The sequence below is a fragment of the Chaetura pelagica genome, unplaced genomic scaffold (genome assembly GCF_000747805.2).
Source record: "Chaetura pelagica isolate M959 unplaced genomic scaffold, ChaPel_1.0 scaffold611, whole genome shotgun sequence".
Lineage (NCBI taxonomy): Eukaryota > Metazoa > Chordata > Aves > Apodiformes > Apodidae > Chaetura > Chaetura pelagica.
The window spans coordinates 338,270-366,044 of record NW_009951968.1 but is presented as its reverse complement, the minus strand read 5'-3'; the positions used below and the strand labels follow the sequence as shown (position 1 = coordinate 366,044).

At 43.1% G+C, this 27,775-nt stretch overlaps 1 protein-coding gene across 1 annotated transcript in view; it reads right to left on the bottom strand.

The window, feature by feature from the left end:
• DIP2A (DIP2 disco-interacting protein 2 homolog A (Drosophila)) overlaps positions 1–27,775 on the bottom strand; it is an 80,117-nt gene that overhangs the window by 23,815 nt on the left and 28,527 nt on the right. The window contains exons 4-17 of the mRNA XM_010001122.1: positions 23,921–24,166; positions 17,643–17,771; positions 16,478–16,597; positions 15,265–15,462; positions 14,456–14,547; positions 14,107–14,217; positions 13,728–13,851; positions 12,936–13,045; positions 12,412–12,514; positions 10,656–10,720; positions 10,243–10,336; positions 9,656–9,775; positions 9,224–9,338; positions 7,864–8,003 (exon numbers count right to left, since the gene is read on the bottom strand). Of these exons, the coding sequence (XP_009999424.1) occupies positions 7,864–8,003; positions 9,224–9,338; positions 9,656–9,775; positions 10,243–10,336; positions 10,656–10,720; positions 12,412–12,514; positions 12,936–13,045; positions 13,728–13,851; positions 14,107–14,217; positions 14,456–14,547; positions 15,265–15,462; positions 16,478–16,597; positions 17,643–17,771; positions 23,921–24,166 (1,767 nt within the window). The remainder of the gene's footprint in view (positions 1–7,863; positions 8,004–9,223; positions 9,339–9,655; positions 9,776–10,242; positions 10,337–10,655; positions 10,721–12,411; positions 12,515–12,935; positions 13,046–13,727; positions 13,852–14,106; positions 14,218–14,455; positions 14,548–15,264; positions 15,463–16,477; positions 16,598–17,642; positions 17,772–23,920; positions 24,167–27,775) is intronic.

The window sequence follows — 27,775 nt, the reverse complement described above, 5'->3', positions numbered from 1 at the left end:
TTACCAGTTTTTCTTCTGAAATCTCAGAGGTCTTCCTACACTGAATCGCAGATAGATATATATTTGTAAACCAAATATTTACACTGAGCTTTGTTCTGGTCACTGGGTATATTTTATTTCTGAAGCCATGGTTTTCTGAGAGGTTTCTCTGGCTAATTACAGTCCTTGCTTAAGCAGCCTGGATTTGACCTTTCCTACTCTCAAAGGGAAAGGAAAAAGGATATGGAGGGAGAAGGCATGATGCAGCAAGGAAGTTTAGCTTAGCACTTAGGACTCAAAGAAATTAAAATGCCTCTTTAGGTCAAAATAAAATAAATAGAACCTTTGAAAAATAATAGACTGTGCCATACATTTCTGTTCTGCCATCTCCTGTTACATCTGATTCCACCTCAGATTATCAGAGTACTTTGTGGTCATGTATATTGCATTAAAGAAAACAGCCAGAAGACCCCAGAGGTATCAGAAATGTATTTAGCTGGTTTGTACCTATCAGGATCTTTTCAATGGTTTGGCCATGCAATACAGTGAGATGGGAAGCCCAGCTAAACTTACAACAGCCATGATGAAGGACAGGAAGACTGTTTTCTAATGTAGCCAATCTCCAGTGACACACAGACAGCCCTAAGTTTTAACCACTGTTCAACCAGCATGAAGCAAAATCATAAAATGGCACATTTTCTTTAATACAAATACATGGTAAAGCCAGCTCTGCTGCAAGTGTGGACCAAGAACTCAGCTGGTAGAACAGGTTCATAGATACATTTTCTACTCCCAGAGAAGTCCTCAGTTCTTGGGTCTGAACAGGAGAGACAATAATTCACCCTAACAGACCAACCTCTATATTATTTTGGTTTCATAAAACTTATCTATCAGAACCACCAGCATTTATTAATAAGTGCTTGGAACCACACAGTGATAATGTCTGGGGAACAAACAAGGAGACACCATTCAAATCCTGGTGCAGGTCCAAGTCCACAGTAGAATAACTGTTTTAGTTGCTGAAAATTCTACATATGAGCTAGAGGGCTGGAATAAATCATACAGTACGAAATATCAGTCAGTTGTGCAAAAAATGCATTTTGCTATTTAGGAGGAGAAACTGGAAGAAAAGGTTGTTTAAAAGTTAATGGCAAATTGAAGCAAAATTAATAGTTTATAATCACAGGAAATAACTTGAGTTAATCTCAGAACTCTGCATGTAACACTTAAGCAACGATGCAGAGAGAAGTGTTAATAACTGGAGAGAGCCTAGCAGTCTGTAGGCATACACAAGTGCTACACACCTCAACTCATTCACCATCATGGAAAACCAAGAGATCAGCCTGCAGTCCCCAAATGATGATCCATCCTATCTCCCTGATCAAGTGGGAAAAAAAAACAAACCAAAACTTACCAGCACCCAATGTATGATACAGGTAGTCTACACGTACACTCTAACAGCAGGCATAGCTCTGCCTGCCATGGGATACTGCAAGGTTTTCCTTTTGCAGTATCTGTAGAGCCTGTACTCTTGCTTCTCCTTCTTTTCCTGCTTCATGTGTGACATACAAGAGAGTGCATCTACCCCCATTTCAGTCTCTCTCAACAGCATTGCATCTGAAAAAGAATTAGAGAGAAGGGAAAAGCAGATGGGACAGGAATGTACATGTGGACTACACATGACGTAAACACTGATGGTTGGTAAGAAAAGTTCTCTTTCTTCTAATGAGTCCACATGTACATTCTTATAGATGGTGACTCCCAGCAGTGAGCCCTGCCACGAGATGACTGGCAGAGGATGAGAATCCTACTGTGCAAACAAATGACCACACTGATGCCCTACCAAAGACTGCCTTCAACTCTGGATGTTTCAAGGCCAGCACAGCATGAATGCAAGAAGGATGTCAGAGGCCTGCATGGCAGAAGGCTGCTGCCCAAGGTGCCTGATGGGGGTTACAAGTGCTCTCTTGTTCCACTCTGGCAACTTCAGAGTGGATCTCCATGCAACTGATATCCATGTGGACTGTTACTGCTTGCCAACAGTGACATTTCAGGATCTTCCTGGAGCAAGCAAGTCTTCCTACAAGGCCTGGGTGTATGAGAATAAAAACAAGAGGGGCCCCCTGGCACTACAGTCTTTAGTTGTAGCTTCTGTTCTAGAAGCATAAAGCCTAAGGAAAAATATTAAAAGTCTAGGAAAAAAAATGCCTCTGTCAACTACCATGGAAGGTATCTCGAGGGTTTCCAGAGAGACCTGGTCTTTGAAGAAAAGAGCACATGAGGATGTCCAATGCAAGGACCTAAATCTTTCCCTGCTCTTTTGGAAGGGCAACAGGCACAAAGCAAGCCAGCTTCCTAGATAAGGACGAACAAGAATCTAGACTAAAGGTGGCCACAAGCATCCAGAGCAGAGCACTTAAATAGGAAGAAAATGTCTCATCACAACTGTACACATTGCCACAGATCTCCAAGAGAAGAAGTTCTGCAGTGGCAGGCTGTTGTGCCATCATGTGACAGACCAAAGCCAAGTGGAAGACACAGAACTGATGATGATGATAAATTCAAAGGACAGAGTGGGGATGAAGTTCTGCTGTCTCATGCTCACAATCTAAGGAAAACGACTGAAAGCTTCACAACGTTGTCCTGTAAGAAATACTTTCACAAATCCAGCACTGAGGTAAAGGAACCAGGTTCCTCTGCAGTGAAGAAGCATTGTTGTAACCACCAGAACCTGGGCAAATGTTTGTTGAGACATGGAGAGAGAACAACATCCAAGACATCCATACACTGGAGACAAAGTAAGCACCCTACTACCATTTGAGAAATTTGAACCATTCCCCTAGAACTTCTGAGAAAGACACTGAGTAGTCACAATCCAGAACTTGACACTATACATGCAGAAGTTCATCTTGCAGAAGCCTAAGATCTGGCACCAACCCAGTCTTCTGCTTGAGTATAGGAGAGCAGCTGCTGCAGCACCACTCTTTCTATGAATCAGGCTTTAGGAACTACAGGGACACAGATCTTCTGGATTAGAAAGCACTACTTTCCAGTCAAAGAATGAATGTGAGAAGGATCCCTGCAAAAGACAGGAAGAAGCAGGGAGGCAAACTTACCTGGATACCTGCAGCATCCATATCCAGGACCAAGCAGAAGCTTCCAAGATGACACAGATATCACATCCCAGATGATGTGAAAGTTGGAGGCACAAAACAGACAGAAGAGGAGAGGTCTGATACTCTCTCTAACATCTGTACCTGTCCAATTTGAAAACCTGAAGGTCGTTATCAGCCAAGTATTTCTTTCTTAGCAATATTAGACCCAGACAGAAACCATGCAAAATAGACCAGGTGAGACAAAACATCATCCCTGCAGGAGCTGCAGGGAAGATTCCAGGGGAATACATACTAGGTCCTCTCTTAGGAATTCCCATGCTATCTTTGATGGGAGGATTTCTTCAAGGTGTTTTGTTGTGAATTGTAATTTGTAATGAAAGTGAACAGTCAAGGCAACAGAAGAGAACGTGGCATCAAGAGGGGTCTGGGGGCGGAACAGCAGTGATGAAAGAGATGGTCTTGGTGCTGAGTGGGCTGTTGAGCAGGATTCCCTAAAGAGGAGGGCTCAGTGTCTCAGAACAATTAGCAAGATCTGAAGAACAGGAGGGCAAAAGCTGACACTTTATCTATGACCTTTTAACCAGCTGGTTCCTGAATAAAGTACACCAGGAATCTTCAAGGCTAATGACATCAAAACCATTTGGCTTGACTGAACAACTTCATGGCTAGGAGCCTACTTGCAGGAATGTGAGCTCCTATGTGATAAGATCTTTGAAAGATTAGGGCATGTTGTCACTTCCAAGACCTTAAATATATTCAGTGGGGATCAGAAGATGGAACAAAGCCTTCAGGGGTGGCATCTGACTCAAATTAGGCCTTTAGGGTGAAAGCACAGAAATCTAAGGAAGAAAATATAAAACCAGACAGAGAGCAAAACTCATCAGTCAGCAAAGTAACTCAAGAGAGCAACTAAGAGGAAAGGAAATGGTGATAGGTTCTCTCCTGTATGCCAAACACCCAGTGAGAATGGACAGAGCACATCCTCCATGGCTACTACACAGCAAACCATAAGTCTTACAAGGCACAAGCATTTCCTCTGTTAGAATGTACATGCAGACTCATTTGAAAACAAGGTCTTAATTAATGCTAGGCTTTCAATTTCTTAATTTTTTTTTATTATTTTTTTTTAGACAGTCACAGGGAACAAAGTCATTGGATTATCCTCTAGAAAGAACTTCTATCACCTCTGTCCTCACTTAAGGAACCTACAGAAAAATTCCTACTGAAATACACCTTCAGACCCAGGTTTTTTTCATTTGGCCAAACTTTAGCTGATCTGCCCCAAGGACTGGCAGCCCAATGCTGATCTGAGTTTTAAAGGAGTTAATTCATTAAATTGCCCAACTTCTGCTTAACCTACAAGTGGCTTTGCCACTTACTACTTACTGTATTTTAAAATAGTCATCAATTACAAGGTATATCACTTGGAGGCACTAAATGGATACACACTTCACTCCCCTCACACCATTGGACAAGGAGGATTCTCACTAATGCAGAAGGTCATGGGTAGTGTTGCCAACTGTCAGTGTCCTAACCCAGAAGGGTCCATTATGTTTGCCAGACAATGCTCCAAGGCATCTGACAAAAGAGAAGTGTTGTCAAAGATCCCTCTCACTACTCAGTTAAGAATTTCACGAGGACAGGGACATGTTTTTCATTAATGACTTACATAGAAGAGGAATGTGAAATCACTTCCCCCACAAACAAACAGGTAATATCACTAAGGCAAACCTGAACCTCCCACAGAGCAAAGGCACGATGGAGTGTTAATCAAGTGGACTTGCAGCTGTAATGGTTGGATATGAAGGGCAGCTTGAGGTGCAACACAACTAGAGGCTGCTTTGTGCCCCAGTGTAGTCAAGCACACTCTGCTCAGAGAGTAAGCCTGCAGCAAAGCCAGGAGGATCTCCATGTGACAAACTGATCCAAAGGAAGATTTTAAGCAATCCTGCATCAAATACCACTATTTGAATTCTCAGAAACTAGACCAACATCCAGTTCAACCCCAGCTGGTTCAACAACAGATCCATGACTACCTGAAGGGCACAAACTTGTCTCCTCCATGTCCTTGTGACCAACCCATAATCTAAGCAAAAGATTTGGAGAACAGCTGCATTTCAGTGAGGATTCAAGGGCACATCAGTAGTCTCAACAGCCAAACCAGACAGCAGTGGGAGTCCATGCCATCTGGATTCTAGCTGAAGTGGGAAAAAAAACACCATTCTGCTGAGACATAGAAGCCACTCACAGCTGACTGTCATCTGGGCCTTTGCAGACAAGTTTACCAGTCTTAGTTTGAACATTCAGATGAAGCAATTCACAAGCTTTTTCAGTCAGATTAGGTCACCATACTCTTTTTTGCCTGCACTCAAGTTTTTGCATTAAGGCCATAAGCAACACACAGTCACTATCCTCCATGGCTGTACTCCCATTGGCCTGCCTTTACAAACCTGCTTCTTGGGAGTGTGAAGTTGAAGCAGAAGTCTTTTTGCTGTAAATGACCTGGCCCACCTATCCTCCCTCACATCCAGGATGCTGTATGGCATGCTCAAGGACCAAAAGCAGAGAGGTGGTGACACAGTGGTGATTGCCCAAGCAAAAAAGACACAAGGGTTTTTCACAGGCCCACCCAGATACCACCTGCCTGAGGGTGCCAGGCACACTGAACCCTAACAGCATCTGCAGAATCCATCCAGCTCTGTAAACATATGTTGGGATGTATTAAAACTTTCCTGCTTGCCACAAAGCCCTGGCTCCCAGAAGAACATTTTCAATATCTTGCCTATCTACCTAGAAGGTCAGACTACCTATTTTAGGCAGCACAATGTTGCAAACATATCATTAAGAAACTGAGGTTAATCCAGGACTGACCGGTTCATTGGGATATCCCAGGTCTGAGACTCAAAGTGATTAAAGTTGAAAGGGACCTCTAGAGGTCACCTGGTCCAACCCTTCAGCTCAGCTAGGGACACCTAGAGTCAGCTGCCCAGGACGACATCCAGACAGCTTTACAGTAACTCCAGGGACACACACTCCACAACCCCTCTGGACAACACATTCCAGTCACACTCACAGTGGAAAAAGGCTTTGCCTTCTGTTCAGAGGGGAACTCACATGTATCAGTTTGTGTCCATTCGTTCCTGTTCAGTCACAGGACACCACTGCCTCACTCTTGTCCCTTCTTATATTTGTAAACATTGATGAGATTCCAGCCCCCTTCACCAGGCTGAACAGTCCCAGCTCTCTTAGCCTCTGCTCAAAGGCTGAGATGCTCCAGCCCACTGGCCATCTTACTGACCCACTTCAGTAGCTCCATCTCTTTTACTGGGGAGCTCAGAAATGGACACAGGACTGCAGCTGTGGCCTTGCCAGTACTGAGCAAAGATGAACAATCACCTCTATGGACCTGCTGATAACACCTCTTTCCAGTACAGCATTAGCTTTCTTTGCTCTCAGGGCACATTGCTTTGTGTCATCTGCAGACTCTGCCCCATCATCAAGATCATTAATGAAGGTGCTGATCAGAACTGGAGCCAGTTCTGCCCCCTGGGCTACACAGCTGCTTACCAATGCATTCATCACTGCTGCTACCCAGGAACCTTCCTGACTGCTCACACCCTATCATGCCATCCCTCCAGCACACAGAGGTGGCTGAAGTTCCACAGGAGGATCAGGGCACACAAACATGAGGCTGCTTCTAGCTGCCTGCAGAAGGCCTCATAAACTTGTTCCTTCCTGGGCAGGCAGTCTATAGCAGACACCCACTACAATGTCACCCATACTGGTATGCTCTTTAATCCTTACCCATAGGCTCTCAGTTGGCTACTCACCCATCCTCAGGTGAGCTCCATGCATCCCACTGTTCCCTCACATAAAGGGCAAATCCCCCTCCTGTCCTTCCTAAAGAGACTCCACCCCACCATGCCTCTGTCATCCCAGGTACATGAACTCATGCAGAGGAGCAGAACCAAGCTGGTGACAGGGCTGGAAGGCATGTCCTATGAGGAGTGACTGAGCACTCTGGGTTTGTCTAGTTTGGAGAAAAGGAGGCTGAGGGGTGATCTCATGGCTCTCTGCAGCTTCCTGAGGATTGGATGTAGAGAGGGAGGTGCTGAGCTCTTCTCCCTGGGAACCAGTGAGAGGATGCATGGCAGTGGTTCAAAGCTGCACCTAGACTGGACATTAGGAAACCTTTTTGTGCTGAGAAGGTGATCAAACAGTGGAACAGGCTTCCTAGAGAGGTGGTTGATGACCCAAGGCTGTCAGTGCTTAAGAGGTATCTGGACAATGCCCTTAATAATCTGCTTTAACTTGGTCAGCCCTGAAGTGGTCAGGCAGCTGGACTAGATGATTGTTGTAGGTCCTTTCCAACTGAAAAATATTCTATTTTATTCTAACACATGGACTGTCACACTCCAGGTTGAAAGACAGCTTTTCTTACTATGCTTTACATTTTGTTTTGTTCTGCTATATTTGTTGCTACATCAGCCAGCATTAGTGATACCAAGTGAACAATAACACAACTCTGCAGACCAGCCTAAACCACCTGCCTATACAAGGTTTTGCCAACAAAAGCTGTGGTCATTCCAATTTACCACTGATTAATCTCTACTGGAAACATGGAACACTACTTCATCCTCACATGTTTAGGTGATGTGTCAGAACATCATTTTACCTTATCCTTTGACATTTTTATTCATGTTCTCAGCAGAAAAGTAAAGGTCACTAAGTGGACTATGCTTTAAACCTACATGAAATACTTTCTTACCTCCAGGCATAATCTGACCAACATCCTGTACAGTTAAGACTGACAGCTTCTCTTCTGTATCCACTCTTATCACACCAAAACTCAGACAATTCATAGATAACACTGCTTTTCCTGGAGGGGGCCCACCCAGCTCTGGAGGTCTGAAAAACAGAGAGTGAGATCAGAGAGGAATGAACAGACCACTGGCCCTGCAGACATCAAAAACATGGTGCAAGTCTCTCAGGCTTGTTAAGGGAAAGAATGGTTTCTCATTTTAAACAATAGTTTAAAATGGTTTCTCATTTTCCAACAGGAGTTCAAGACTGGTAGTATTTTAATTGGATGAAAACAGGGCTAGAACATGACATCACAGCTTCCTCCCACTTCAAAGTGTCACAGAGTCGATTTAAGCTATTATGGGCAAAGAAGTGTCAATGATCAGCATTCAAAGGCTGATTTTTCTAAACACCAGGAAAAATCTGCAAGTGTTTGGAGGGCTTGAAACTTCTTACTCTCAGCAGAATTGACTGAGGACCAACAACTCCATTTTGTCTAACTGTTCAGATTTCAGGATGGGACAAAGATTCCAGGTGCTGCTGTAAAATCTCAGTTCTTTGACTCAATTTTGGTTTTTGTCTTTTTTTAAGTTTTCTTGAAATTGATTTTCTGAAAAAGCCTACTTTGATCAAAACCAGTCAAAAACCTCCAGCATATTCCATCCCTATATCTCTTCATCCTCAAAATAATACTTCTTCAGAGCACTGATGCTGCCTGCAGAAATTCAGTGGTATTTTTCAGGCCAGTTAGAAATACGGTTTTTAGCCATGAATCAAATCATGGAATTGTCAGAGTTGGAAGGGACCTCCAGATCTCATCCAGTCCAACTCCCCTGCCAAAGCAGGATCCTCCAGAGCACATAACTCAGGGCTGCATCCAGAGAGGTCTTGAATATCTTCAGAGAAGGAGACTCTACCATCTCCCTGGGCAGGCTGTCCCAGTGCTCTGGAACCTCCTCTGCTTACAAGACATTGCACATGAGCAATTCCTTCAACATTCAGCATCTTCTTCCTCAAAAATAAGTAAGTTTTGATTTTGGGGGCATTCTATAAAGGTTTGCCACCAGTATCAGTGAGGATAAGACCTCGTTTCCCCAGGTGGTATGAAAACCAACCTCCAGCTGACTAGTTCTAGAAAGTAGTAAACTTTTAAAGGAGAAACACAAAAATCACCCATTCTTCAGCAAGGGAGAAACCTGCAAGTCTTAGGCTTCCTCTGTCTAGGTGTTTAGGTATCTTTATGTGGGTAATCATGTCTCAGACTACATTTTAACACCAGATCCATGTCAATAGTTAACAAATATATCAGCTGAAAAGAGCGTTACCTGCGAATAGCAACAGTTAGTGCCTCTGAAGAACTAGCACAGGGACAGATCACTTCTGGTCTCAAACCTCTTGATTGAAATACATTCAGAAATGCATCACAGGAAGATATCGACCCTGAAAAGAACAAGGACACAATCAGAAAAGATTTGCCAAATCAGGGAAGCTTGAGCTGCAGGATTTCAAAGTCTGTGCTCCCTCTCAGCTCAGCTGTACAAGTGGAAAGATCCCCAAGGAAAAGGAGAGGGCCTGGCAGGATAGATCCTTCAGAACACGCTCTGCTCCAGTGTCTTTGGCAAGGAACTACTGCTGCTGCCTGTTTTGCTGAAACCCAGCCAGTGCTGCTGAGCTCCCACAGTGCAGACCCAGAGGGCTGTGACTCACAGTGTGCAAGGGACCTTAGAGTGTCCCTCAGAAAGCACATCCATACTCACATGGGTTGGCTCCATCGGCCACTATCAGCATCCGTAAGGAGCTCAGGCTCACATCCCTCTGATCCCTCTGAGCCAGAAGTGACCAGTGCATATCACGGGACTTTACCACTGCTACACGAGCTGGAAAAAGAGTCATCATGACAATGCACATGTACAACAACCAAAAAAAAGGCCAATTATAACATTATATGAATATTTTTGTGTGTTTAGATAAATTTCTGAAACCAATTACAAACACAGACAGCAAATACAAATGCCAAATATTTAATTACTATGACACGTGTATACTTAATGGATCAGATAAAAGAACTTAAATGTTTACTATAAATTCAAATACTGAGGTAAGAGAGAGTTTCCTTAAGGGTTTATCAGAAGAAGCATCAATATCCTTCATCAATGAATCTATCTCTACATGCAATTCTGAAATGGAGGACACAATTGCTAAAGCTGTGGCTAGAGAAACTCAGCTGGGTATAAAAGCAGTGACCTCAGCTAAAGCAGATACTTTATAAAAACAAATTTAATAATTTATATTTCTTCTTTTAAATTAACCAAGAAGAGATAAGTAAAAAAACAATTAAGCTTACCTTTGTATAAGCACACTTTCTGTATCCAAGAAAGTGGATTAACCTTCATTAATGCGTAGGGAATACTGATGACATGCATCCTATTCATAACACTCTAAGAAAAATATTAAAAAGGGAACTTCTGAGTGCCTCAAAGAATACACAGCATGTACCAATACTTAAAAAAAAAATAAATCATCACAGCTACAGCATAAGTCTTAGATTTAATTGTTAGTGAAAACTATGTGTATAGTCAGTAAAAACATAAGGTACACCTGTGCAGTCTGTCACTGAAAAAGTAACACTTGATCCTGAAACACATAAATGTTGAAATATAAAAAGTCTGAGAGAGTTTATTACCTCATTCTGATACCAACACTCTACCCCTGAGAAAAGCAACTTGCTGCATTTTTTCCATTCATTCAAATACTCACTGTTAACACTCCATGCCAGAGGCCAGCATCTCTTTTGAAATCCAAGACATTTGTTAGTGTTTCAGCTGAAAGTGAAAGAAAAACTATCAGACTTCAGAAGCAAGTTCCTAAGACTATGTAAGAACTCAAAAGATTTGTTAAAGCAACTCTGGAACTTGTGGTTAATGGCAGCACAGATGAACTCCATGCACATGATCAAAACCCAGTGCCATTCTTGGCTATTCACTGAGTGAATGACTGAGAAGTAGATCTCTCATTTTATTCAAATCCCTATGGAGATGTTCTTTTGTAGGACATGATTAACTAAGAGGAAGATTCCTTCCTTTCTGCAAATAGGAACTACCATGGCCAAGACACTATGAACAAAAGGGCAAAGCTTTATACTGGGTATGGTCTCTACAGAACACAAGCCTCATGACAGCATCTCAATAGACACTTGAAACATACATGAGAACAAGACAATTCAGGAACTCTGAAGAGCTGAAATGTTAGAGGCTAGCTACTCCACACCTGTCTGAAAAATCAGGATGTGCAGACCCCTTTGATCCATGATTGGTTTGCATCATCCTCTGAGCACCTGCTGTACAATCCTTTACCTACAAGCTGGGTGTACCCTTCCCTCTCAGCACTGCTCTTGTAGCTAAGGTGTTCTGAAATGAAAATGGGACAGGGACCCTACCCTCCGTGTTCTGAAATGAAAATGGGACAGGGACCCTCTTCAATGAGAATTAAAAAGAGCACAGACACATGGCTGTGAAAACCTCTTGCACCCTGTCATACCACTTGTATGAACTTCAGAGCACTACAGGGGGGAACCCAGTGCCCAAAGGAGGAAGAAGAATGTAAGTGCAGAAGAAAGCAGGTAGCAACTGTTGGCAATCTGATTTGCTGCCTGGAATCACAGGCACAGATCAAGTGATTGGGCCAGATGACTGGCATCAGGACTTGTAACTTTGGGATCTAGACAGGCAGGGTAATCAAAGATGCAAAAGCAGTAAAGCCAAGCAAGTCAGGGTGTTTTTTAATATGACAGCTCTCAGCTTCTCTTGATCAAGCTTTTCTTTCAGCAGTCAAGTGTCACACTGTTATGAATCACAAAACAGAAGAGTTGTAAGGACTTACATCTTACACCTCACCTAGTCATTACTGGGTTTCAAGCCAAGACTTTAAAAGGCCTTTCCTTTGGTCAGTAACTACAACTCTTCCTCCTGAGAGGTAAGAAGCTGCATAACTGACACCAGCCTGTCTGCATGGCACACCAGGCTGCAGTGTTAGAGCATCTTACAACTGGAACTGGCAGCAGCCAAAGCTCTGCAGAGGGATCCAAGCTACACAAATGGCATCTGGGATCAGTCTAGGAAAGCTCCCCCGATTCCTACTTGAACTCTGCATGTGGGCATCTCAAACTGGCTGCCATAGAACTTCACAAAGTGGCCAGTGCATTCAAAAGGCATTAGAGAGGGCAAAACAGACTTCCAGCAAAACTGTTATCAAGAGGATGAAAAATTAGTATAGCTCTTGGCACTGACAAACACATTTATGAAGATTGAAAAAAATCCAAGCCCTTGAATAAAATCACTAGGGATCTTAGTTTAAAAAACATTTAGTACACATTGATTATGATTTCACAAGTGGCTTCTGACTTTCCTTCATGTATCACATTGATTATAAATAAGGAAGTTTCAATTTGCAACAAAAATGGTTTGAATATTCAAAACTATGAGCATAATTTTGAAGTTGTGCCCATCTAACTTACCTTCTGAGTAGCCACATGCCTGAGTCAATGCATGACAATGTGCCAGCATGGAAGCATGAGATATAGTAATGCCCACTGTGCTGCCCTCTTTACTTGTTTTGTACTGGAAAGAGAAAGTTTTTCCAAGCATTAGACGAAGAACAAAATCTAGAAAAATCACAGTAGTGAACTGAAAGGGTATTTTATTATAAAAATGGGGCCAACTTCTTAAAAAACAAAAAAAGCTGCCATAAAAGATGCATTTAAGTTCACAGAATACATTAGTATCATCTGAAGTCTGTTCCTCTACCCCAATTAAACAAATTGTCCCAGGGATCCCAAAATGCCAGTTATCCCCCATCTTCAATCTGACTCTGAACAAGCACTGAAACATCATCTTGCCTGGCAACCTTAAGGGAACAACTCTCTGTCCCCAGTTTAAACGATCATAATCTCTTTTATTGCATCAAGAGATTAAAGGAAGAAAAAGTGTTCTGACAAGCTACAACAGCAGAACTGCTAGTTTGACATATTATACTGGTCACCTCAATGTAAGCAATCTCAGCACTGGCATCCCGGACTTGTGGATGCCAGTCCTTGGTTGGTTTTGCCAGATGCTTCCCATCAATCACAAACCAAATGAGACGAGGCCAGCCTTCAAAGAAAAAGAAAAGTTTCTGTCATTACAGTTCTAAAAATCAGGTTTTTTTCCCCTAGCATTCAGAGGTAATAACTGGTGGCAAACAAGAGCTGCAGCATCACCCCTGAGAGGAAGAAACAGCACTAAGTACGTGACAACGAAGGTAGTTCTTCTTTATACATGAGCTAGAAGCATGCAAACAAACTCAAAGATCACAGAATCCCAGGGGTTGGAAGGGACCTGGAAAGCTCCCCCAGCCCAACCCCCCTGCCAGAGCAGGGGCACCCAGAGCACATCACACAGGAACGTGCCCAGGGGGGTTGGAATGTCTCCAGAGAAGGAGACTCCACAGCCTCTCTGGGCAGCCTGGCCCAGGGCTCTGGCACTCTCACAGCAAACAAGTTCTTCCTGAGATTCACACGGAACCTCCTCTGCTCCAGTTTGCACCCAGTGCCCCTTGTCCTGTCACTGGACATCACTGCACAAAGCCTGGCTCTGTCCTCCTGACACTGCCCTGAACAGATTTGTGCCCATGGATGAGGTCGCCCTTCAGTCTCCTCTTCTCCAAGCCCAACAGACCCAGCACCCTCAGCCTTTCCTCATCAGGGAGATGTTCCACTCCCTTCATCATGTTTAACAGCAGTGAATATACCTGCTGTTTATCCTATGAAAAAATGTGGGTAGCTTAAAAACATACCTTTGAATGTAACCACCTCGCCAGTCTGAGCTTTAGGGAGGCCTTTTTGACAGGCATCAGTGGTTAAAGCCAGTGTTACTCCACAGCTGCCCAAAAGAAATCCAATCTGCTGGCTGCCAGCATCCTATAGAGAAACCATGGGACAGCAAACTTACAAATTCTGAGGATTTTGTACAGTTTGATGTAACTTTTCCACGTTTAGAAAATATTAAGACAATTTGTATCACAGGAAAAAAACCCAAACTTCTGGCCCCTAAAAACATAGTGCTTTTAAAAGTGCAGGCTCTGAGGAGCCCCACATAAGTGCTGTAGGATTTAGGCCCCCCCACACACTTCATTTATTTATGAAGCCCTAAAAAGTCTGCAGGTCTTTGCCTACCTTTCGTGTGAGTGGAACTTCTATTGGGACAGGGATGAGTTCTGCCAGGAGACATCCATAAAATGCCACCATAAACATAACTGGATCACTGTTAGGAAACACGAGAGCTACCTACAAAAATACATTAAGATCATAAGATATGCTTTTTCTTGTCATTTGGGGGGGGCAGGGCTGCTTTTTAAATGGGGGGGGGAAAGTCACAGTGATGTTCAGGTTCGTATTTAAACAAGGAACAGAAAGACTCTATGTCACGATAACACAGCAGACTGTATTGCCAGGCTTTCTTTAGCTCAAGCTGTGACTTGTAGGCTCTTTTATGCACAGAGATCATTCCCAACATGAAGCCTACCCGGTCTCCAGGCTTCAGCAGTGGCTCATTCTTAGTGGTTAGCCCGTTCAGCAGGGTATATGCCAACTTCAAGCTTCGACTCCACAGCTTTCCTAAAGGAAAAAAAACAAACAAAATGCTATCTAGAAATTAACAGAGACTAAAGGACAATTTAAGGCTTGGTTTATTTTAGTTTGCCTTTTTTTAAAAAAAAAAAACCTCAACATAAAACTAAACATTGTGTTCTAAACAATTCTCAAAGCTCCACTGAAAAGTAACCACCTAATGCAGCTGCTCTGTTACATTTCCTGCAAGCTTTCTTCACCTGTGAGAATGCAAAGCAGGAATTCTAACATACTGCAGGACACAACGTGGCAGTTAACTGTCCTGGGAGACACAACTGTCTTCCAAAAAAATTCTATTACTGTAACACCTCTAGTTCACTGACTCAGGCAAGTTTCAATTCCCACAATAACACTGTTGGTATGCTCCTAAGTACAAGTTTTCTCTGTAAAGATACACAAGAACAGGCTAAAATTTAGTTCCCACTCTGTGAATCTGAAGAGTACATTATTAGTCATCTGTTTCTTCCCCTTTTTTATTGTTCTTTGAAGCAAAAACCCCACAATGGTTTGAAATTTACAAACAGCCAATTGTAAGGAATCACTGCTGTGCACAGTTTCCCTTCATTTAACTTCCTTGAAAATGTTTTCCTTATTCAGTGAACTTGTAATTTGCATTCAAGCAGTAACCTAAAGGTATCTAACATGAGCACAGCCAGCTCCACCATGAATGCCCAACTCCTCCTCACAGTTGCCCCCAATCCCTACCGTAGGTGAGGGTGTAAATGGCTTTCCCAGTGGTGTCCAGGGCTGTCAGACAAGGTGCTTTTGGCTGAGTGGTGCCCCAACGCTGCAGGGCAGCCAGCAGGGAAGGGGGCCAGTTGGTCACCACACCCAAGGGTTCCCCTTGGAGAACATTTGTTTGATTCCCTTCAGGCTTGGGTTGATTTGGATCAGGCTGTTGCACTAAAACCAGAGCACAGCAAAAGGCCAAAGGTCAGTCCTTACAAAACATTAGGGTACACTTAACAGACTATTCTACAAACTGTTCTCCTCTTCCTCACAGCTGCCATTACTTCTCCTCTGCTTCCTGATCATGCTCTGCTGAACATCTGCTGACTTCATAAAAAATAATTGCCAAGGTTGTGGAGTTCTGATTCCACAACATTAAAAGGACACAGCCACAGGAACAGAAACTGAATCCCTGGTTCACTCTTTTTCTCTCTTTCAAACATCATTTTCTGCTCTGTGTTCTGCACATATCTTTAAATTAAAATCTACACCAAGTCAAGAAGCATTATCAGGGAGAAATGGTTTCAGGGACAACTGGACACTTATTTTCACTGCACCAAATTCTCAACAGGAATTGAACAACACTGTGCTTCTTTAATAAAATATTAACAAAAAAAAGGGCCAGATGAAATGTTCCTGGTATGGATTATCTACAAGTAGAGCTGTATCCCTCCTGCTGATAAAATCCTGCCCCAAGCTGCCCAAGAAGGTGAAATATCATGATGTGAGTAAACAAAACAGAGTTGGATTTCCCTAATGGTCAATCTATGCAGCAACTAAAATCAACAGTTCAAAGTGGTGCTCTCTGCTCTCCACAACGACACATGCACCTTGACAAGAGCCTGCCTGAAAAATCTTCAGTGAAAGACTGTAACTTCAGTCATTTCATATCTTAAAAGTATCAAACAAACAGTTAAGGGGATCTAGCAGCAGCTGCTTGAAAGTGTCACACTGAGAACAAAATTGTCAATTAATCTTTAAGGGAACAGAACAAAAAATAATTCTTCAAAATTAGGCAGTTATGTATTGCTATATATTATATATTGCTAAACAACTTCTACATTTGTTAGAGATGCTTTTGTTTCTGCCTGGACACATGCACACAGAGAAAAAGAAAACATAAGACATAGCTTACACATAAGACATAGCTTACACAGAGAGTGAAAAATGTATTTGAAATGAAATTAACCTTCCAGCAGTTCTTCAAAATCATCCACAAAAAACTCTTTCAAAGGTGGGCGCTTTGGTCTTTTCAAGGTGTTTAGAAGCTGCTGGATTTTAGAGGAGACTCTACTATTCACGGGGACACCTACCAAATAGAAAAGATTGATTACTTACCACCTATTAACAAACACACACTAGAACACATGACGCCTCGTTGCTGACAACATACTAAGGTCAGCCTAGCTTTCAGGTGGAAGAGTCATTTAAGGTAAGCAGCTTGTTTAGAAAAACACAGCTTTAATCAGTTTGTCACATTTGGGTTTGTCATTTTAAATCACTGCTTTCCCCTAGACACCTGGCTGATGCATATACTTTATCTTACTTTAGCTTAGCTTTTCAAGCTGTTGACTCCTTCATGAGATTCCAATACTGAAGAAATGTTCTTTTCTTGGAGAGTCTAGGTATTTGCTACTTCTTACCATTCATTCAGTTCTGAAAGTGTGAGAATGCTTGGAGAAAGTAAGTGAAATTATCCATCTTTCAGTATTTTACATGGCACAGAAAACCATGCTGAATGCTGAATCACAGAATCACCGAGGCAGGAAAAGACCTTTAAGATCATCAAGTCCAGCCTATGACCACCACCACCACATCTTCAGACCATGGCACCAGGTGCCACATCCAGCCTTGCCTTGAACACCTCCAGGGATGGTGCCTCCACCACTTCCCCGGGCAGTCCATTCCAATGTCTGACCACCCTCTCAATGAGGAAGTGCTTGCTAATATTCAACCTAAACCTCCCCTGGAGCAGCTTGAGGCCAAGCCCTCCTGTCTTGAACTCATTTGTATATATGATATATTTTTAAAAAGTTAAATATAAACGTGTGTGTATGTTTGCACTGATCGAAATACAAAGCTCTGAAGCAATATAAAAGTAAAATGTATGACTAAAAAGTTTACATTGCCTTTTACTACAGAAATATATAGAAATGGGGCCATGACTCCCAGCAGCAGAACAGGGTGAATGCAGTGCTGTTTCTCTTCCTGGGGCAGAGTGACAGACACACACTGCCCTGCTGCACAGCCCTGAAGCAGGCCCATGGCACACCATGGGTGTCAGGTTCTGTTCTGCACTGTGGTTCTTCAGCAAAAAAGGGACACAGGTTGAAAGCTAGGAGGGTTGTAATCACCATCTGCTGTTTCCAGAATGCTGCTGTTGTAGCCTCTGGGAACTCCTCGTACTGATGCTACCTGTGGACACTCATGACGTAAATGTTCCACCAGGCCAGTGGTCACATCTGGAGGTGCAGAGTGGTTATCTGTAGAAATGGAAGACAGGCATGGGAGCTCATCAGTCATCAAAAGCATCAGTACATCCTACAGCATTCCTTTTTGCTGTTTTCTCATGGTTGTTTTTTTAAACAAAACTCCCATTTCTCTAACCAAACTGCAACCAAAATCTTCTAGACACAGGAGGAATCCTGAAAGGAACCACCATGTCCACCCAGGATGGAGAGAACCTATTCCAACTTTCAAAGGGATCCAAACAACTCCTGGCAAGTAGAGTAGCAGGTCACTCCATCACCTCAAGGTTAAAGCAAGGAGATTCATGATCAGCAAACAGTGCACAGCTCAAGTCTACAAAGAAAGTCTGTCTCACATCTCTTAGAAGAAATACAGGCACCTGAAGTCTCACCACGAAACTAGAATGACTAGTCTAAGTCCCATAGGGAAGAGAAAGGGACAAAAGTATAAGGCTTATAAGATGGGAACTTTTGCCTGATATAACACAAAGCACTTATCTACATTCTGCAGCCTATAAGAGGAATAGTTTTGCTGAGAAACACAGATTAAGATTTGAGGTGACAAAGACACCACACTTAGGCCTGAAAACATCTTGAGGATGGACACAGAGAGATGAGAGACTCAGGAAAGCAACTGCTGACTTAAAAAAGTTACCTGCAGCTTGTGAGACCAATCATGGCTTTCCCTTAGAAACAGGTGGTGAGGAAAGCTGGTGTCAGCCTCCCAACACCAGTGTGGGTAAAAGCCTTCTGGTTATGTTGTGGTACAGACACAGTATGCTCACCTATCCGTGAGAACAGCTGGAATGCCTGTAGCACTCAAAACCCCCTGTGGTGTGGATGTCAACACTCTACACACACTGCTCACAACAGGTAAATGTAGCACAGTGTTTTCTGAAGCATGAGGCAGTGACCAGGGGACAGACATGACGTGCTGCTTCATTTGAATGGGGTGCACTGCAGGCAAAAAGTAGTTCAGTGGTTTGGAAAGTACATTTACACAGGCAAAGCAGAGCCACACTGAAACCTTGGCATGGGCTCGAGAGCCACCTTGAAACAACCTTGAGGTAAAAGGCTGCTTTGCTTGAAACTGCACCACATGGCTGTGCTGCAGAAAAATGCCTGGGGAATATCATAATTCCAAAATTGTGGCCTAGATTATGGCACAGTTCTGAATGGAATCACAGGTTAAGAAATGGCAGTATCCAGGAGAAGTGCTCAAATGAGAAAAAAGAATCAGAGGCCTGAAATATTCAGAGTCCTAGTAAGTAAGAGTGTAACAGAAAAGAGCTGCAGAGCCCACTGCTGCACTGTGCTGGAGGAGCTGAGCAGGGTCCCACAGCCCTGCACCAATACCCCTCAAGGGACTTCAGCATGTCCCAAGTGCTGCAGAAAGAAGCCCAGGCACAGGCAGATGTAGGCAGTGCTGTGATGTTCAAGTACCACACCCAGTCTGAGGAAGCAACTAACACTAAGGGAACAAGTGCTGATAGCTGAGTTCATAGATCTCCAGAGCTGGCACACAACCACCAGTACAGCTCTAAGCAGAAACAGCATCAGCAGAAACAGTAACATCCATTCTCATACTTGCCAACAGTCACCACTGCAATGTCAATTTTTGTACTGCAGACCTGTTTTGCTGGGTACTAAGCCAGGACCACAAATTCCTTTCATGCAGGTAAGGTACAAGAAGGACCAAGTCCTTCACTATCCTATCACTTCTGTCTCTGACAAATGTCCAAGTTAGAACCAGGAACAAGAAAAGGTGACAACCACATGTAAAACTGGTCCTGCAACCACTTCACAAAGAGTGCTGAATGCCCAGGTGTTCAGAGTGAATTGAAACTCTGAGTTTCATAAACTGTTTGAGTTGGGTTTTGGTTGGGATTTTTCTTAGCCTCACCAAAGTCCCAAAACATGGACTTCATGGAGCATACAAATCGACCACAGAAAAGGACACAGAGTCAAATGCACCTGGTTCTCACACTGTAGTCATCACCCACAAGTCCAGACTCCTCAACTTATGGACCCTGCAGTGATTATCAACATCTGAAGATTCCACTTCTTGAACGTATCAGCAAGAACTACAATCAGGCACGTTCCCTGCAGGTGGCTTCATCAGGGGAAGGCCCCAAAATGGCATGCCTAGAGATGACATTGTCACCACTGAACATGAAGGTGACTCCAAATGTACACCTGGAGTGACGTACACATGGGTACAAGGGGGAGGACAAGAGAGACTGACACACACCATGAGACATGGTGCACACCTGGGTCAGGTGCATAAAGCACAGAAGTGAAAATGCTGAAGGGAAGCAGGTTTTACCATGCATATTCCTGTGGGGAAAAGCAACCCTCTGCCCAAGGCAGGTATTTGAAACACAACAGTTCTGCAATTAGAAGCTCAGAAAATAACATCAGGAAGAAGCTATTTGGGGAAGAGATGTGTTCTTGGGAACAGCCCAAAGAAATCACACCAAAAATGAGAATGCTCAGAAAAGAAACAAAGCACTCATTAACAATTATTCCCAACTGAAAACTAGCACAAAAAAAGCTATATATGGAGGTGCTCATCTACAGCATTCATGGATCTTAGAAGCATCTCAGAGCCAAGTTTCATGCAAATCTGTGTTTCTTCCACAGGAGGGAAATGGCAGGAGTCCTTATGAACAACTTTGCTGCTGCCCACAGCTGTTCTGACTCACATACAGCAGAGAATTAACTCAGTTCTGCCTGGAGAAGGCAAAATTCTTTCTGTGCAAGTAGAAATGTCCTGATTTAAGACAGGATTAAGCCAATTTTCTTTTTACTGATTTTTTTTCTTTTCTTCAGTGAGCTCCCTTTTAACCAGCAGCAAGTTTTCCAGCTAGTGAACTGATAACGTTGGAAATAAATTCAATTTTCAGGATTTATGTTCAGATTAAAATTACATTAGCTTCATTAATTATTTAGGTATTTTATTCATATATGCCCATGAGAATAAATGAAATTAGTCTGTGCCATTGAGAGATACTCTGGCGAAGCAGAGAAAGATGAGAGGTAAAATAAAAAAGAGGAGTCTGAACAGATGTGACTTTAGGAATAATTATACTTGATTTAGGCTGAAGTACCTTTCCATTATTCCATTATTGATTATAAATGCAGAAGAGAGCAGTGGCCCAAGAAAGAACGTTTGGGATATGATACAGAAAATTAAAAGCCAGGCATTGGTGAAGAAGCAGCCTCTAAGGAGGAATCTCAAGGTGACATCCCAACCCAGCAGCAAGCTGGCTTGGACCTGAGATGGCTGCATATGGTTTTGTTTCTAGGAAGCCACTCAACCAACACAGACACTGAAAAGAAGTTTATTAACTTGTATTGGAAGAATCAAACAAAAAAGGAGCATGCCAACCCAACCAGAACACAGAACAGGACCCACAAGCAGCTACTTCATGCTTGCATTTCCTCTTCAATAAAACCTGTTCCTGCTGTAACACACCTCACCCTCACAGCTCCTGTGAAACTGCTTGCAGAGCCACAGCAGCTCAAAACACCTACTCTTAGAATCCTGCTTCCACTTAGGAAAAGGAATTGTACCTTCAAGTCTTTCAATAAATAATGGGTCAAATACACGATAATCCATTTTCCCAGTTACTCTACAAGAGCTAAGTTGGGAAACACTCCACAGCTGCAACAGTGACCTTGAAAAAGACCTAGACATCCTGCCAGCCTTAATAATTTCAAAGAAAATATTACACTGAAAGGAAAAAAGCCCCCAAAACAACATGTAGATGTTGTCCTTGCTTTTGGAGGTGAAAGACAAACAGCTTAAAAATAATGCATATTCCTGTTTGACTTTATTAAATACTCTAACCTTGCACTTCCAACACTGCAGTCTATTTATTGCTTGGCAATTCACCATGATTTCATCACGAAAAATGCAAACTGGATGAGCTGCAAGGGAACAATCTGCTAAATGTACACAAAACTGTGAACAGTTATTCAGTATTCAAAATACAGCATATTGTAATAAGGCACTGTATTTAAAATATCTACGATACCTTTTATCTTGCTGATGTCAGCATATGAACTGAGAAATTAAATAAACTCTTCCTCCATGTTCCAGGACAAATCAAAGGGGTTCTTTTGTGAAAGTATATTAACATTTATTGCTAACCAAAAATTCTGAAATGTTCTTCTGAGCATGGGTATGTTTTGTACAGAGAGGGAAAAATTCACTAGCAATAAAGCTGCAGAAGTTAACTGAAGAGGCAAATGTTTCTAACCATGTTTATGGATGCAGAAAGACAAACAAAGCCAAATGCTGCCCATAACTTTGTAAAACACAAAGCAAACCCAACACTTCAGCATGCAGGAGCTTTCTGAGGAAACAGCACTAAGCAGGTCTGGAGAAAAGCCTTTTTGCCTTGAGAAAGCTTAGGCATCAGAATTCCTCCCCATGCTTAGCTTCCAAAACAAAGATTCCCATACAAAACAGAGGAGAGAGGAAAAGAAAGACACAGATAACTCTTCCCAGGCTCGGACATAGAAAGAGCCTTCCAGAACACAAAGCAAGGTACTGCGTCTTTCCATCTCAGCTCCACTTGCAGGAAACTGCCTGCACTGTGTGAAAACTGGGATGTCAGTCATGGCAAAATGAGTCAATCCCTGCTTCTGTCAGCACCTAAAGCCACTCAGAAGATCCAGAGGATCTTTTCCAAGAGCCTCCAGCTGGTTAGGACTCCTCTCCCCATTTCACAGTAAGGAATCTGCAGTAGTAAAATCCCTGGTCACAAACTACAAACATTTTGAAGCCTGTAGCTACTCTAAGGCTGATGCCCCAAACTTAGCATAAGGCAGAAGAAAGTCAGAAGGCAAACCAGTCAAGGACAGAGAAACAACCCTCTCTTGAACAGCTGCCTCACCCCTAAGAGAACTTTGAAGCTTTTGTATCATCTAAACAGAGAAATCCAAAGGATACTTGGTTGGGCTTTCAATAAAATTTGATGGTAACAGCTAGACCAGCTAAGTGAATGGGTATGTGGCAAATGTATTTGTGACTTAAATTATCTCAATTTACATCTCTAAGTTTACAAAAGACAGTACACACTGAAATCTAAAGCATGTGTTTTCTTCATCTGATCTAACCTGTTCTCTGTAAGGGAACAGACAGAACTGTCTGCAAAGTGTATGCAGGGAGACTGTCACAGATGAGCAGTCAGGTGAGCAGAGCACTAACACTGCCCAAACCTGACATGTCCAGGAATGAGACACATGATGCCTACTGCACATTACTAGAAGCACAAACAGTTCATGCTGTAGCCCACGGGTGAAATACAAGCATCAGCCTTAATTTCATTTTTCTCAATTACTTTGGGGAAATACCAAGTTCTAGCTTCTCCTCTAGGTCCTTTCCCATCATCTAACATTATTAGACCTGTTGCACACACCTAAATCCACTATGAATCTTCACTACAGTGTACAAAAACATTGTGAAAATTATTCCCATGGTGGAAGAAACTGCCTTCCTCCCTTCCAAATCTTCCCAGAGTGCAAGACAAGGGCTCTGCATTTCAGGACAAAAAAAGTAACATGGAAATTCTGGGCCTTCAACATTACAGAGATGAAGACAAAACTCACCTTTTTGTTTTGGCTTGACAGTCCTACATTTTCACTCTAGTTTCACAATAAAGGAACATTCACTATTTTAATTTAAGGGGGGGGGGGGATAATCACACTTTAGCTTGAAATCTAGTCTTGTTAGTGCCTCTGATTTCATAACTTTGCACAAGATTCTGGATGCTTTTCTAGTCTTTTGGGTGTTTACCAATTGAGTCACCTTTGAAAGCCATTACCTGATACTGTCTAGGGGAAATCTATGCAGACAACAAAGCATGCAACAAAGACATGATCCCTCTGCAATTCTGCTTTTGACTCCAGTCAGGCTGAGCCTTAGATTTTTGATAAAACAAGCATTTCACCAAGAAGAAAGCACGTTCAGATCTCATGAACAACTTTGGTTTGGTTTAAATCAAACACATGATACATACCTGGTCTGTGGGTTGCACATTTTACCGTTATTGATAGTTCTCTTCAGGTCAAGAGTTTCATTTTTAGCCCTGCTTTGGGCTTTTTTTTTTCTTTCAAGTTTGTCTTACAACCAACACGGGCAGTCGCATACTGACCTAGCTGGGTGTGTGCCATGAGATCTGCAAGCACAGTGGCAGCAGCGGTGGCAGTAGCAGTGTTGGAAGCAGCAGCAGGTTTCCCTCCTGGATGAGATGAGGTGGAGGATGCAGAGGATGAGGTGGAGGAGCCCTGAATGACCCGGTTAAGCCAGGGCTCTACGTTGGAATGGCTCTGGAACGGAGGGGAGGTGATCCGCCCGTGCCGGCGCAGGGAGCCCTCATCTTCTGAGGCGGACGAGGTGTCTGTGATCAAAATAACCATGAGAGGCATGAAATGTGGGAATGACCCAACAGACGGGAACGTGAAGTTTCTTCCGTGTCCTTCACGCAGGCCTCTCACGTGCTGCACACGGGACACATGTATCAAGCCAATGGCACATTCACATGCACAGGTTCTGCTCGTTGCCATTTGGTAGGGTAATGCAACAACTTCGACACGTTAGAGCCAGAACACACTGGAAGTGAAGTTCCAGTTACCTCTGTATTTGGAATGATGCAAGACTCCAAAAAGGTTTCTACTTGAGGTACCATTCACTACCTGTTCTCAGTGAGACCGTGGGACCTGTCCCACTGAAACAATGTTTATGTTCTGAACAACCACCCTGCATCTCATCCCACCTGAACAAATGCCATCACATTTTTGTTGGGTATTATTTTCTTCTTCTTCTTTTTTTTTTTCTTTTGGGGAGGTAAGGGAGGAGAAATCCTTCACTTTTGGATTCTTTTGACAACTGTTTTCATGACATCATGGAATGGTTTAGGTTGGAAGGGACCTTAAAGATCATCTAGTTTCAACACCCCTGCATGGGCAGAGACATTTCCCATGAGATCTGGTTGCTCAAGGCCCACCCAATCTGGCCTTGAACATCTCCAGGGATGGGGCTTCCTCCCTGGGCAACCTGTTCCAGCATCTCACCACCCTCATAGGAAAGAACTTTTTCCTAATTGTCCCTTGTCCTCTCACTACACACCCATGTAAAAAGGCCCACCCCAGCTCTCTTGTAGCCCCCCTTCAGATACTGAACAGTTGCTCTAAGGTCACCACGGAGTCTACTCTTCTCTAGGCTGAACAACCCCAACTTCCTCAGCCTATCTTCATAGAGGAAATAGGCTGAGAACTAGTTCTTGAAAACTAACTACTTAAAAAAGCACAGTGCTATCAAGTTCAATGAGAGAGTAATTTCATTAAAGAATGAAATTTCATGAAAATTATAATTTCATTAAAGAATAATTAAAAGGAATTTAAAAGCATGCATTTTAACCACATAAGCTGATACTAATGAACACTACACAGAAATGCTCCAGAGAGCATCTTCTCAGTCTAGATGTGTATTTGCCTGTTTGCAAAGCAGTTTTAAGTCACAAATAATGGCCAGAACAATTAAGAAGTCAGAAGGAGCTGACAAAAAGCTTCTGAAAAAGACAGGGGTCCACTACTATACTCTAGAGTCCCTTCCAGACATGGAAATAGTGGGCTATATCAGAAACTCTGCAATGTTAATTTTGGCTTAATTTTCCTTTAAAAAACCTCCAAACACCTAACTGGTGAGCTATAAACAATTCCATATAAATTTTGTTGAAGCCGCATGAAAAAGCGTTTCTGATCTTTGGCAAAAAATTGCCAGGTGTTTAATTTTCTGCTTTTCAAAATTATGTGCACTTCCAACAGCTCCAGAATAATCACTTTCTACTGGTTTGGTGAGTTTTTTGGTAGCAAGGGATGGGCCCCAGGGCTGGCTCCTGTAAGACGCTGAGAAGCTCCTCCTGCTCCAAACCAGCCAAGGAGTCATTAGAGGGACAATGGATGAACCTCTGCCACTGACATATGGAAGGACTGATGTAAGAGCTGAGCAGAGAAGGACTTGGGGGACAAGAGCTGTGCTGGGGAAGGAGAGCAGTGCTGGTGGTTGGTGAGGAAGGAGAGGAGGAAGGTGCCCAAACAGAAGTTTCCCTGCAGTCCATGGGGAGATGGCAGCTGTGCCCCTGCATCCATGGAGGAACGTGGTGGGACATTCCCTGAAGGTGCCAGGGGGGGTGAACTTGGCCCCTGGACTTGGATGTTGTGGCCAGTGGATTTGCTGACTCTGGACTCTGATTGCTCAGCTGTGGAAGCCCCCAGGCCAGGGGAGTTGGTTTCCAAAGCCCCTGGGACTCTGTGAGAAGCCCAGGCTGAAACAGCTCCAGACCTGGTGGGAAGGACTCATGGAGGAGAGGTTGGTGGAGGATCTGCCATGGGAGGGACCCTGTGGGAAAGCAGGGCAGGACTGTGAGGAATCCTCCTTCCTGAGGAGGAAGGAGCAGTAGGAACCTCCAGCCTGTGAACTGACTCTAAACCCCATCCCCATCCCCCTGTGCTGGGGGGAAAGGAGGGAAAGACACTGGGAACAAAGGGATTTGGAGCTGGGAAGAAGGGAGGGGTGGGGTGACATGTGCAAGCCCTGCTCTTGGTGTTTTCTGTGTCCTGTGGGTGTTTGATTGGTATGAAATTAAATTATTGTTTTTCCCCCAAGTTGAGTCTGTTTTGCCCAGGACTTTAATCGGTGAAGAACCCTCCTTGTCCTTTGTCTCAACCCAGGAGCTTTGTCCTCCTCATCCCAGAGTGTGTGTGTGGGAGGGGGAAGCTGAGTGAGCAGCCACGGGGCTGTTCCTTTGTTGTTGTGTTGGGCCCAAACCACTAAACCCACAAAAATCAAGAAATAATTTCGTAATAAACTTGATGGCATTTTCCAAGTTAAAATCACAACCTGACTATCGCTAGTGAAACATGACAATTTTGAATGAAAATACATAATTGATCTTTGAGAAGGACACAGATGTGGTGGATCACCATTCCTGGGGCTGAGCCTTGTATGATATTTCTCATACACTACTATCACAGTTGTAGGTTTTGGCTGCTGACTCCATCTGCTCCTGAAGAGGAACCAAACTTGACCTCTTAATGCTTGCAACCTTCCCTTTGTCTTAGGCAGAAAGCAAAAATAAACAATTCATGGAATATGGCACAGCACAGGACAACAAACAGTCAGGCTTCAAAAAAATAAAACCCCAAATAATCAACTGCATTTGCAATCTATTATTACTTCAGAGTAAGAAAAAAAAAAGCACAGAAGAAAAGGTTTCTCAAAGGATACATGCTCTGATCCTGTCTCCTTAACCAGGTGCAAGTTTAGTGAGGTCTGGAATTTCTAAACTTTCAGGTGTCTTTCACAAGTGGGAGGGGGGGATACCCAAATGAAACCTTTCAATGTAAAATAGCAACTATGTACAAAAATGAAGGATCAGTAGTAAAAACATTCTAATATCAAAACAATCACAACAGAAAAGTAGCAAGGTAACATCAGTAATTAGATCTGGGGCTCTGGTGAGAGTTAACCAGTGGTTCTCAGTCTCGTGTGAGCAGAATTCCATGTACTTGGCTTGCAGCTCTTCCTGGCTGGGAACAGACCCAAGACAGCCAGAGAAACCACCACCCTTTGGACAGCACTTGCACCAGGACTACAGCTCAAGTTCTGATCACGTGAAATCCATATGGGAAGGATGAGATACTCAATGGGATGAAAACAAAAGTAAATGAATATTTTTGGAAGGATGGCTGATAAAAATCAGTAAAGTAACATTAGCACTCGTCAGGAGTTGGCTTTGAATTTGACATTGTGACTAGAATCCAATGCTTCCTTCCTGGTGACTGATGGTAACTGTTTGTAACAAAAGTTTAGTTATGAAGAAAGCCAGGTTTAATTGCCTTAACTTCTGTCAATACAAGGATTTTAAGGCAGTGTAATGGCTCAAGACAACAAAACTAGATGCCTGAGTGCTACTCAGGTTCTCTGCAATTTCACATCTTTCCTGCTG